This window comes from Physcomitrium patens, chromosome 19, assembly GCF_059467195.1.
Source record: "Physcomitrium patens ecotype Gransden chromosome 19, ASM5946719v1, whole genome shotgun sequence".
Taxonomy (NCBI): domain Eukaryota; kingdom Viridiplantae; phylum Streptophyta; class Bryopsida; order Funariales; family Funariaceae; genus Physcomitrium; species Physcomitrium patens.
The window spans coordinates 4,928,589-4,940,940 of record NC_143428.1 but is presented as its reverse complement, the minus strand read 5'-3'; the positions used below and the strand labels follow the sequence as shown (position 1 = coordinate 4,940,940).

The 12,352-nt window shown below is 42.2% G+C and overlaps 2 protein-coding genes across 37 annotated transcripts; one reads left to right on the top strand and one right to left on the bottom strand.

Moving 5' to 3' along the window:
• The first annotated feature begins 1,723 nt into the window (after positions 1–1,723).
• On the top strand, positions 1,724–9,245 carry LOC112295920 (ABC transporter A family member 8). Its single transcript, XM_024547962.3, has 19 exons — positions 1,724–2,136; positions 2,532–2,907; positions 3,060–3,139; positions 3,438–3,588; positions 3,732–3,851; positions 4,064–4,188; positions 4,413–4,571; positions 4,794–4,956; positions 5,105–5,230; positions 5,509–5,592; positions 5,799–5,893; positions 6,016–6,363; positions 6,547–6,747; positions 6,890–6,999; positions 7,137–7,221; positions 7,407–7,535; positions 7,736–7,841; positions 7,966–8,054; positions 8,185–9,245. Exons 1-19 carry the CDS (start codon positions 2,005–2,007, stop codon positions 8,482–8,484), a joined length of 2,979 nt encoding a protein of 992 aa, XP_024403730.1. The 5' UTR covers positions 1,724–2,004; the 3' UTR covers positions 8,485–9,245.
• Positions 8,791–12,014, bottom strand: LOC112295921 (uncharacterized). Of its 36 annotated transcripts, none has more exons than XM_090244590.1 (7): positions 11,714–11,895; positions 11,093–11,317; positions 10,319–10,389; positions 9,972–9,998; positions 9,742–9,816; positions 9,317–9,378; positions 8,791–9,157 (listed from the first exon to the last, which is right to left on the bottom strand). In XM_090244590.1, the coding sequence occupies exons 3-7, from the start codon at positions 10,349–10,351 to the stop codon at positions 9,046–9,048; spliced, it is 309 nt and encodes a 102-aa protein (XP_090100716.1). In that variant the 5' UTR covers positions 10,352–10,389; positions 11,093–11,317; positions 11,714–11,895; the 3' UTR covers positions 8,791–9,045. The 36 variants fall into 36 exon arrangements, 35 of the variants coding, with proteins under 35 accessions (XP_090100716.1, XP_090100721.1, XP_024403731.1 ...); XM_090244595.1 differs by having other exon boundaries at positions 9,754–9,816; XM_024547963.3 differs by having other exon boundaries at positions 11,093–11,248.
• Positions 12,015–12,352: the final 338 nt, after the last annotated feature.

The window sequence follows — 12,352 nt, the reverse complement described above, 5'->3', positions numbered from 1 at the left end:
CAACGAGAAATTATGCTAATTGCTTTGAATCAATATGACTTTAGTTAGCCAGGCAACACGATTAAAAATAGAATTGACGTTCACAAAAAGCCTGATTAGTAGAGCAAAATGGAGACATGTCAGAGGACGTCATTACACTGAGCAAGAGGGTCTTTGAAATTGACAATGGACTTGATTGATTGAACGCTGCAAAAATTGGAGGTAGACAGCTGAAGATGTGAATTTAACTGTCGATTGTCTGTGCAGAGCTAACTATACAGTCCTACAAATGCATGGACAAAAGGAGCATATAACCTTCGCATGCATCGTATACTCCAAATTAGTATTATTTTAATTTGTGGATATAACTCTTGTTTAATAGCACGGGTACAAAAATTCTTATTAATTGTTACATTTTAAGACTTATCTAACATTAAAGTCAACATGTGATTATTAAAATTTTATCTAATCTTAACAGGATGTGTAAGTAAATCCTAAAATTACAAAAAAAAATACATCCTATGGACTTAATTTAGATTGATATTGAAAACTTTATTTTGTTTTGTTTTGTTTTCTATTTAGATATTCAGCAGTTAGATACCAAAATATCCATAGTAATGACCGTATCTACCTACACTTGTAAGATTATTGTAAATGTTGTTTTAAAATTCTTCTGTAGTCGTAACTACTATCAATATCTAAGATTCCTTTCCAGAATGGTGACATTTGAATTCAACATTAGAAACATAACCATTTACAAATTGGATCTTAGTAATTATTGTTTTCTTTTAAAAAAGGAAAAATTAAATGAGGTTTAAGTAAAAATGAAATACATCTGAGTGGTTTCAAATTATATATATATTTATATATATATTTATATATATCTATATAAACATTTCACTGAAATAATATATTACTGAAATATTTTGATTTAGTTTGGCCATTTATTTTTGGCTTTGCTTTAACATACCATACCCATCTTGTATTGTCCAGAAAAGAAAAGAAAAGAAATTCATTATCAAAAATGTCAACAACAAATCATAATAATCATGCTATAAAAATCAATACTTGGTAAACAGACAAACTCAAACCACCATCCTTTCACAATTATACCTGTATTTTGAATTACTTTCAAACTATCAACCACTCTAATTACCCTACAAAATCTCGGAATCGATATCCCGCAAAAGATTTAGCATATACTGCTATAGTCAAACATTCAGCAAGACAAAATAATGACATCAGACTTCAATGACTACCACAACAAACCTATATCAGTTGAAAGGACTGCACAACAAAAACTATATACTACCAAGAGTACAGTTCTAGAATAAAACAAATAAAAAAAAACACTTGCACTCAAGTTCGTAAGACCACCTTTACATGAAACTAGCAAAAAGCACAACCATGTAAGAAAACAGATGCACAATAAGTGGTAAAAACCTCATTATACATATGCATATATACCTATATATACATATATATATATATATACATACTGAAAACATGAGAGTGAGAGAGAAGATTTCCAGCTCCCTCGCCCTTGCAACTAATTGTGGAGGCCGAGCTTGTTGCGGCGCCATCGCTGTCTCGCGGTGGCTGTGAAGCTGGCAGCGAGGAGGAGTGATGGTGGTACCCGAGGGGAGCAGGGGAAGCAAAGCGAGAGATTCGACACACTGGGGCCCACTGCCTCCGAGATGCAAGTGCCGCAACGCTCATCCCGGAATGGGGCAAGATGATAAGTCGACGCGTCTGGGATGCACCATGCCGAAACAGCGGTCGCGCAAGTTGTCGTGTTTCATGGGCAGGCGTGCAGCGACTCAGCTTCGCACTTGCGCAGTTCGGAGAATGTGTCAGTTGGTTCGTAGCAGAGGTTCAACTCGGAGCTCTGTACTGGCTCGGACCGTGAGAGGTCGCCTGTCTCCGCATCGAGTTCTTAGTCCAGTCCGACGTTTTCGTTGTCTGTAGCCGATCCCTTCGGTGAAAGTTTTTTGGAGGAGGATTCGGTTGTTTTGAAGGCAGGGAATGAATCCTCCAGCTGAGAGCCGTGGCGGTACTGGGGACCCAGAGATGGGTCGACCAGTCCAGGAGCCTCTGCGGCGCACTTCCAATGCCGCTCAAGCAAATGCCCTGTTCCGCAAGAATCTTACGTATCAGGTGATTTTTCCGCGGTGGTTCACTTGTGTTTGTAATAATACCCTGAAGGAAAATTGTTGTCGCGATCTAGATTCAACCTTAGAGTTAAATCACGGTACTGCTGGTAGTGGTTTCTGAGAGGAAACCGATTTGCGATTGACGGAGTTCAAACTCGCACTCTTAGAATCTAGAATGGTCTTTGGTGGAGAGGGCTTTGATTAGACACACACCCACGCATTTCAAAGTTATTTAATTAGTCAAGTGAACCGTTCTTTGAAAAGTATTGTCTCGATTCACCTAGTTCAAATTAAGAGCCTGAAAGCGATGGGAGTAGACTCCTGATGCGAGTAAGGGATGTATTGCTGGATGTTGTCGGTGAAGCAAGCAGTTTTCTGATTCAACCCGTGAATTTGCAGAAACGGAATTGGAAAACAAACTGCTGCCTGGTGGCCTTCCCAATCGTGCTGTGCGTTCTTCTTGTAGTGATGCAATTTCTCATCAACTCCTTCATTGGCGACCGCTTCAAGTGCGGCTGCAAAGACGTGCCCAATTCGAACGGGGTCGGCACAACGAAGCAGTGTGGGCTACAATTCTCTAATGCGGATGAAGCTCCGTTTTGTGGAATCGATAGACCATACCCGTGGCCATCCATTTTGCAGGTTCCAAGTCCGCAGTACCGTGCAACTAGAAGTACAGAATATCCTGATTTGGCTCAGGATGCTTCTTGTCGTTCAGCCGATACTTGTGCTACTACAATTCCTTACACCGGGACTAACAAAACCGCTGCCGATGGTAAGTGCTTGTTTCTGTTCGTTTGGTTCATAATGAATTGGGCTGTTATCTAGTTCGAGGTAATCTAGGTTTTCCCTGTTCTTTAATTCGGGCGGGGAAGTGGTCGATCATAAGTGCTTATGATGTGTCATCTATGTTTTTGGATGTTGCAGCCTTGGCGGGGTACCTTTTGGGTACTGGTTCATTAGACCTCCTCAATCCACAGACGTACTCTCTTTCCAGTGTTGTACCGGTACGATTTCAACTTCGAACTCTTGCGGACTCGCCGTATCTCCCGTAATCCTGTGTGGATTTAGGATGTGGGAATTTTATGATCTGTCATGAATAAGAACAGTTGTCATGTTTTAGGTCCTTTTCTTCTCATGCTCGTAATTAAGTGAGGTGAGCGTTCTGTAAGACTTGATTTTATGCACCGTAAATCTTGAGGTATCTTTGTTAGTGTAAGATTTGTCGAGAGGTTCAAGAAGGTAGTGGTTGTACTTTATGTGATCACGAACATCGATGGTGGCCGTGGCGTGAATTGTCAACAGGGTACAGATACCATTCCAATCGGCTCTCTTTTGTTCGAGTCGGCATTTACCTCTCCGAGGCCTATCTACATTCTTCGACCCAATTGTACGAACTCGAAGGACAACTTCAATTTCACCGTCAATGTTGGCGGAGGATTTCAGCTCAGCAAAGGTTATCATCAATTACCGTCATTCGATTTTCCTAAGAGCGCTTTGGGTACATGCGAAGTTCAGGAGACTTTCTGCGTCAGTAACGGCTATAAATGTTCAGCATATTCTTCAGAACATCGCACTGAAAGAAAATTGTGGATGCAGATTTTGCATGCTTGGAAACCAGGCCATTGTGGCGCGAAAATGCTTCCTCGGTGAACTCCATGCTATTTGCAGGCTACCGAGGGGGCAATGAACGAAAAGAAGTCAACGAAGTCCCAGCCGGTAATGCAACCTTGCGGTGCAACATCTATTTATTTTGATCTCGTCTAGTTGAATGTTCGGAGCTCCTGGTCGTCATATTTTTGCAATTTGCAAATCAACCCTGTAGAGTATGACCATTACCAGTTGAAACTGACAGCAATTGATGAGCATCTACCGTTCTACTGTACTTGAGGCTTAGGGGAGTATTTGGGTTGTGTCTGTGGTGGTTGCAGCTTACGACTTCCGGCGCACCACCCCAGCGAGGTTCGATGTGAATATATGGTATAACGAAACCTTTGCCAACAGGACGTCTCGAGGCCCGCCGTCTCTCATGCGTGTGACTCGCTCCTTGAACATGGTAACGGTTTCTCTCCCAATTTTTCAATATAGTGATTCCTGTCGAGTTTTCGTTGCCGTGCAGGCTTGTGATTCTGATTTCTGAAGTATAAGCATTTTACTATCAAGTTCTGTGTTAAAGGCTTTGCTTCTCTACTTTTTCTTTGCGATACATAGAACGTGTATACATAGTTGTACGGCATGTGCGCTAATGCTGGGCTTATTCTGTCTGCTGTGGAATTTTAGGCTGCACAAGCCTTCTTGCGTTTCAAGTTGGGCCCAACAGTTGAACTACCATTACTGTTCGTGAAAGAAATGCCAAAAGTGGGCACGCAGCTGCGCCTTGACTTCTCATCAATCATCGGGCCTCTGTTTTATATGTGGATCTTGGGTTTCCTGTTTCCCGTAAGTATATATTGCATCACCAGTTTTCTGCTTCCACCAAAGTTTCCCATTCATGCTATTACTTCAAGACCTCATTTCTGTTTTGAAGCATGCCTTTCTCGGGAATCGGATCTCTGAATCAGATGACATATTCCGCATCTCTGCTTGATAGACGAGTTTGTACTCCGAACTGGACCTTGTTGTCTGGGTCGATAATAAATCCTTGTAAACTTGGTGCATCAGGTGGTTCTGACCGCGCTTGTGTACGAGAAGCAATATCATCTTCGCATGATGATGAAAATGCATGGACTTGGCGATAGCGCTTACTGGGTTATCACATACTTCTATTATCTGGTCCTATTCTGTATTTACATGATCTGCTTCATCGTGTTCGGCTCCATTATTGGTAAGCCATTGTTCTCCTTCTGATCGCCTCATTTATCTTCTCAATGCAATGCCCAATTATTTTCCACTAGCATACATTAGTCCTTGCGAATGCGCCGCAAATGCATCTTTTCTTGCTGGAAATTAATCCAAGTCTCTATGGTTTGTAGGGCTAAAATTCTTCAGAATGAATTCGTACAGCTTACAAATTCTGTTCTACTTTCTCTACATCAATATGATTATTTCGCTTGGCTTCATAGCGTCCAATATCTTTCGGAATGTTAGAACGGCCACAGGTAAGCTCATCAATCGACCTTATTCTCTCATGTTTACCATGTTGGGCATGTGTTGTTATGCGAACGTGTCAAGGATGTGATCTGGTTCAGATCCTTTTATCGTGGATGTTTTAATACGATTAATTTTATTTCATTATTGTTCTCTTCCATTGTTGTACACCAAGCATAATGTCTTTCAGTTGAGGTGGGCACACGTATTTTGTAATCGGAAGATGTTCGATTTATAGATTCATAACTCTGACCAAGTGGAGTTGCTCATCTACTCAATTCGATTACAGCCTTCGGCTATTTGTACGTATTTGGATCCGGATTATTAGGAGCTTTCTTCTTCCAGAATTTTGTTGTAGACTTGAACACAGACAGTAAGTTTCTGCATCCTAGTTCCATTAACTATGTAGCTCGTAAATGTTTGGTTATACTTGGGCAATTTCTTATTGGCTTGCTTTTTCGGTGTTGAATACGGTTGCATTTGAGTTCAGTCCATCTGCTATGATAGTCTTTATCAACATATCATCCAATATCTTTCGGAATTGATGACACATATCTCTCTACATTTTTCTTCTGGCAGGAAAGATCATTACCGCATTGCAGATCATCCCTGCATTTGCAACGTATCGTGGACTCTATGAGTTTGCCGAGTATTCTTTTCGGGGAGTCTACATGGTAAGAGTCGAGCCAGCAAGTTTACAAGTTTGTTTTTGATCCACAGGATCATTTATTGTTGTCACCGCTGCCTAAAAGCGTTGTGGTTTGTGATTTGTAGCTAATGTATGGGTTTGACACAGAACTCGAAGGGAATGCAGTGGAGCGACCTTAATGACGAAAAGAATGGACTGCGAACGGTTCTGATTATCTTGTTCATCGAGTGGGTTGTTTTTATGCTACTCAACTTGTACTTGGACCAAGTGGTGGCATCTGCAAGTGGATTGAACAAACATCCCCTGTTCTTCTTGAAGTTCAAACGTAAAGGCAGCAAAGCCAAAGGCGCTATGAGCGCAAGCTCCAACCACACAAGCTCCCGCAGATTGTCTCGCAACTTCTCTGCCAACTCGAAATCTTTAACGCACATCGACGAAGGAGACAAACGATCAGTGGGGTTAAAGGTTACCGAACGGTCAGACGTCGCTAGAGAGGTTAGTTGCATCTTCCCTGCTCATCATTTTCCTTAGAAAACCCTTACCCCCATTAGTCTTATAGAATTTAAATCATATAGTTTAGATGTTTCTTGATTGTTGGCTGGTAGATCATTCAAGCTAATTTCTACTTTCGCAGAAAGATCATCGACTATAATCTTGAATTGCTTTCACATGCGGCAGAAAGAAGTGGCGGAGGAGTTGGCTGCCAATCCCAGCAAGGATTACCCAATAGTATGTGACAATCTTAAGAGAGTGTACCCTGCTCGAGATGGGAACCCACCCAAGTACGCTGTGCGAGGGTTTTCTTTGGCTGTTCCGCGGGGTGAATGCTTTGGAATTCTGGGGCCCAATGGCGCAGGCAAGACGAGCTCCATCAACATGGTGCCCTCCTCACTTTTCTGTTAACTGTCTTCAATCACACATCCCACTTTGAATGGATAATTGTACAGCGAATGAGTGATATGAAAGCACAATTTAATTTGGTTTGTGGAGGTTAACAACGTGATTTGATGTCTGATTGCAGATGATTGGGTTTTTGAAGCCAACTGCTGGCACTGCTTACATACAAGGGATGAACATTGTTACAGACATGGATCGTATTTACTCGTGCATGGGTGTTTGTCCTCAGCATGAGTATGTCTCTTCTCCCCTACCTCTCGGCCCCGTGGCAGTTATGGATTTCAGTGATAATCAATGATTATGTAGTCGGTTGGTAATTCAATATCAATGGAAGTTCATCATCTTACAATACACGTTTTTTTCCTGTGAAGTTTGCTATGGGGACAATTAACTGGGCGGGAGCATCTTTTGTTCTACGGCCGCTTGAAGAACTTGAAAGGGACAGAACTCACCAATGTGAGTGCAGCTAGTCCTTGTTTTGAAAGCTTGTAATGCACTTCCAATGAATTTTATGGCTTGTGAGTCTCTCAATACACAATCTTGTATAATGTTATTGGGCAGTGTTTGTGCATTCAGAGATTGCTGAATGCTGTGTAATAGGCGTTGATAACAACGCGGATTTGCTGGTTTGCCATGTGCAGGCTGTTGAAAGTTCACTACGAAGTGTCAATCTGTTCGAGAATGGAGTAGGGGATAAGCAGTGTCGGAAGTATTCTGGTGGGATGAAGCGGAGGCTTAGTGTTGCCATCTCTCTCATTGGGAACCCACAGGTAAGCATCTGCTCTGCCAACTTCGGAATTAATACCTTGCTTTCTTGTTGTAAATTTACTGCATATAATGATGTAACGGCGTTTGAAACACTACCATAATCTAGTCACTGGTAGAGCACCTCCAAATTCCTAAGACCCCCATTTTAAACAAGTTCAGTTTTAACGTATGGGTTGTACTTTTGATACTACGCAACTTACAGGTGGTCTACATGGATGAGCCTAGCACTGGCCTGGATCCAGCATCTCGTTACAACCTCTGGAACGTGGTGAAGCAGTCCAAGCAAGACCGTGCAATAATCCTGACAAGTAGGCTAACTCGTTTTTTTCAATCCCGCACTTCAGTCAGCTTCTGTTAATTCCATATACCGATTACGTATTGAACTGTAGGGAGATGTACTTTACATTAATCGTCTACTCCACATGACTGCAGCCCATTCTATGGAGGAGGCTGAAGCTTTGTGTGACCGTCTCGGAATCTTTGTTAACGGCGAGCTGCAATGTATTGGCAATGCTAAAGAGGTGATCATCTGTTGTGCCGTTCAAATTTGCTGAGAAATGTCTAAGGATATGAATTTTGTCTTCGGCTAATGCCAAAGTGGCTTATCTACCACCTGTAACTCACAGAAAATGGGAATTGTTAACTGTACAGCTTACTGCCAGATATGGAGGTCTGTATGTGCTGACCATCACGACACCTCAGGAAGAGGAATCTGAGGTGATTGCGTTGGCAAAGTCGCTCTCACCTAATGCAAACAAAATCTACGGCCTGTCAGGCACACAAAAGTTCGAGTTACCAAAAACGGAAGTAACAGTAGCGACAGTGTTCTCTGGTATTGAAGAAGCTAAGAATCGCTTGCACATTCAAGCGTGGGGTCTCTCCGACACAACATTGGAAGATGTGTTTATTAAAGTTGCACGAGGAGTGGATGGTGGGATTCAGCTTCAATGACATGGTAAGGCACGATTGGTTGTTATCAGTTATTTAAGAGATTCTAATTGACTTATTAATTCAAAAATTTCAAGGGCTTGTCGTGCCGCCAAGGTATCTGAGTAACACGCTTGTGATTTCCAGCTGTATAGGTTGATAATCGTATGCTCACGGATGAATAATGCACACCTTGCAGAGTTCAAGTTTTTCTAATTTAAGAATTTCCTACCCTATTACTAGTATGTTACGTTGTGTTAGTGTCACTGACTCGTCCATAGCTCTGTGTTTAATACCAGAGCTATCGACTCTTTTTAGAAAAGTTCAAGGTTGACGAATGCAGTGAAAATCTCATTAAATAGTGGTTGATTTAGACCACAAGTAGAGTCAATGCAGATTAGGAGTATGTCACCTCTTATTCTAATTAGTCTATCTTACAGCAAGAAATCCTCGCGCAACAAGTAACGCATGAGGAGAAGTACGAGATCCCAATGCAACTCGCCTCATATTTTGTAACGTTAGACGGGCATGTAAAGATGGGCTCAAGTAGGGGATTAGTGTGGCATATATATTCTTCAGTAGATCTCACTCGAGGTCATGACTGTTGGAATCTAGTCCCTCTGATTTTGCTTCGTCGGGACTACCACTGAAAGTTTTCATTTCGGGCGCAGCATGAAAAACCTCCTTCATAGAAATGCTGCATGCACATCGAAGTTTGTAAGGTGACTTATGGTTTACAAATGTACCTCAAGAGAAATGGATTTACCTATTGAGGAGACAGTAAAGCGTGTGGCAAATGCTACTGAAGTAGCTGATGTTTGGCAAAAGAACTCAGCAGAAGAGGATTGCAACAAACCGTAAGTCGTGTAATCGGCTGCCAAATTCTTCGGAGAACATCTGCAGTTCTTTCTCTAAATCCTGAAAATTTTGAAGCCATAGGTTAGTTCCCGACTCGGCTACCTTGCGAGCCTAAAAACATGCTTCTACACACATGCTGAAGGCAAAGTATTGATAAAAAGAACTGGTAGTTAACAAAGGCTACCAATGTTTCACCAAGATACCAATGAGCGAACTTGGCTAGACAAAGCTGCACATTACAGACCTATACAGTCCACTGGCTCTTCGGTTTTCTTAGAAATTAGATTCGTTTACAGAAACATTCAATTCACCGCAGCTTTCCTTCGTTGGATGAAAGGATGAAGTGCAAACCAAAACACGTCTGGCCTGCTATTTCCTTCATCGAATTTTATTAAAGATCCAAATTTCTTGAAATGGGCATACTTTATCTGGTACCTGCAGTCGAGCATTGCAAACATCTCGTCGGTGCTGCTCACGAGCCAGCTTGAACATTGCATCCTGAGGCAGCCATCACGTCATTCTAAGAAAATGGTTTCCTAGGCACAGCGAAACTTACTCAACTCTGTCGGTATTATAAATATCAGTATCATCAAAGCAGTTTTATCAGAATTCATTTACATACGAAGAAGCAAACGGAAGGGAATACATTCTACCTTTGCGGCTAGGGAAGGATCATGGACCTGCGTGTGAGATTAACTGCTGTCAAAAAGGGATTTTACTGTTTCCAAGTTGTAATTACAGTCTTATCATAATAGTTATAAGTCTCAAACATCAGTTTCTTTTCCATTAGACCTTATGTCTCACTGAATGAAAGTTTGCATCTTTGAGAAATTAGCAGAAAATTTATGGTAATCTGTGATTGGTATAAAGTGAATTAGTCCATGACTAAACAAGATGGAATAAAGATTGCTGGTAGAATCTAAACACTCGAGACTCGCAATATTTTACAAGAAGATTACAGGACAGATGTTAAACAAGTGAGTTTGTAGATATGGATTACCTTAGGTCCAAAGAATCTCATCTTTTGAGACATACGGTTCAATCCAAAGTCCAGCCTGGATCCTAATATCACTGTTGAAATGATCACTTCAAATCACTTCAGAATGATCACTTCAAAATGATCACTTCAAATACTACATTGCTTCACGAATGCAAAATTAACCAATATACTCCCACTACATTTGTCAAGCGCTGCTGTGAACCAAGGCTAGATGTACTCACATGTTTATATGTTGTCAAAAACCTATAATTAACAGGCCAGTTAAATACAATCACGACAATTACCTACATCTGGAATATCTACATTTTACGTAGATCGTCTCAAAACTATGATACTAGGATATAAAGCAGCTAATAAATCTAAAAGCAATCAGTAATGCCTGTGGCCAAAGAGACTGGCAAGATGCACAGCCAGGAAAAGAAAACTGCATGCCAGGAACATCTCATTTCTTGATATTACTGTAACCCTAGACTTGTCTCGGAATAATTCATCTCGAACTGAGAACTTGATGCCTCAATATGTTTTCGAATTGAGGCATCCAGGGGGAGTTAGGACTGTTCAGACTAGGATGTTTCAGATTATCCATTGCTGACAGACCAGTGAACGATTATCCTTGCGAAGGGATGGAATAGCTCCGAGGAGAGGGAGTGAAAATCAGAAACGCTTTTGATACTACAACCTCTCTAGCAAAGCAAGAAACAATGTATGCCCCAGACATTTTCTGACTACTCTCCCTCGAAAGAGTCATGCAATATGATCGGGAATGTGGTATACCTTCTCGGCTGCACTCTCCTTGCTCTCTATTGCAACTTAATGTACTTGAGTGCAAGCTCCAGCTCGCACAACCATCTCAACAGGAACTGCACCTTTCCCCTTCAAGCACACCTCCTTCTGAGGAACCCACCTTCACCCCAACTGTCACACATGTGACTGCACCACCCACAAACAACACGACCACTCGCCAAATAAGTCCGCCGCATGTCCAAGAAGACAAAAGCGCTGCGGCAGCACAAACTTAAGATGAGAGTTACACGACCTCACTAATTACACAACCTCGTGTTAACCAACTCATGCACAAGGGTGCGAATCAGCAATCCAAATTCCGAACAAAGACTGAAACACACAACCCTCATCCCCTTCGATGCACCTCTGCCTCAACATTTCTCCCAAACAAAACCCAACTCCCAATTATACCAACGACAAACCCACAGCAGCAAGTCCGTACCGCAGCAAGCGACACACGACAGTCACAAGCCCAAAATCTAATGACTCGGATACACAAAGGGGACCATCCCGCAATACACCATGAGATCTGTAAAGAGCTACGCGTAAGCAGTATAAACATACGCTACCGGCAAGTGGGTATTGAATGCAAAAGCAGAGAATGAGCAAGACCTGCAGCGCGGAGGTCGGCCCGTCTCCACCCAATCTAAGAAAGTACAGCTCCTCCCCGCACCCCACCTTCGCGATGGATTTATATGAGATGTACGGCTAATGGGTGGGAGAGGTAATGATCTCTTACCGCGCAGCTCGGAGGTGTGAGCAGCGCCGCGATTCAATCGCGACATCCACGATCGAAGAGGGGAAGCAAGATTCACCGAAGCGGGGCAGTGCTTCTTCTGAAACCAAGAAGGAGCGGGTTTAGGTGCCAGGCCCTCCCGCATGCGGGTACCGGTGCCCGAGACAGACGGAGGTAGGGGCAGGTCTGGCGTTTGGTTGATGGCACGTTCTTGTAATTGGGGTCCTGCCACGAATTGAGTGGCATGTTGGGGGCATCATATCCTTTGCAGACTGCCTTATCTCTCGGACTCAGCACTGCAAATGCAACTGGCGTAGAGTGACCCTACGTTTGTGAAATATCATAAAGTAAAACAAATAAATAAATATATCAAAATGTACAGTATCTCACACCTTTTTTGAAACCTTCAAAAATGATTCTCACGCAAGATTTTTATATAACTTTCTGAAGGTGGAACAGTGGAGCATTTCAGACCTTTTTGATGTGATCGGGGTTTAGAATAATGATAAACTTGG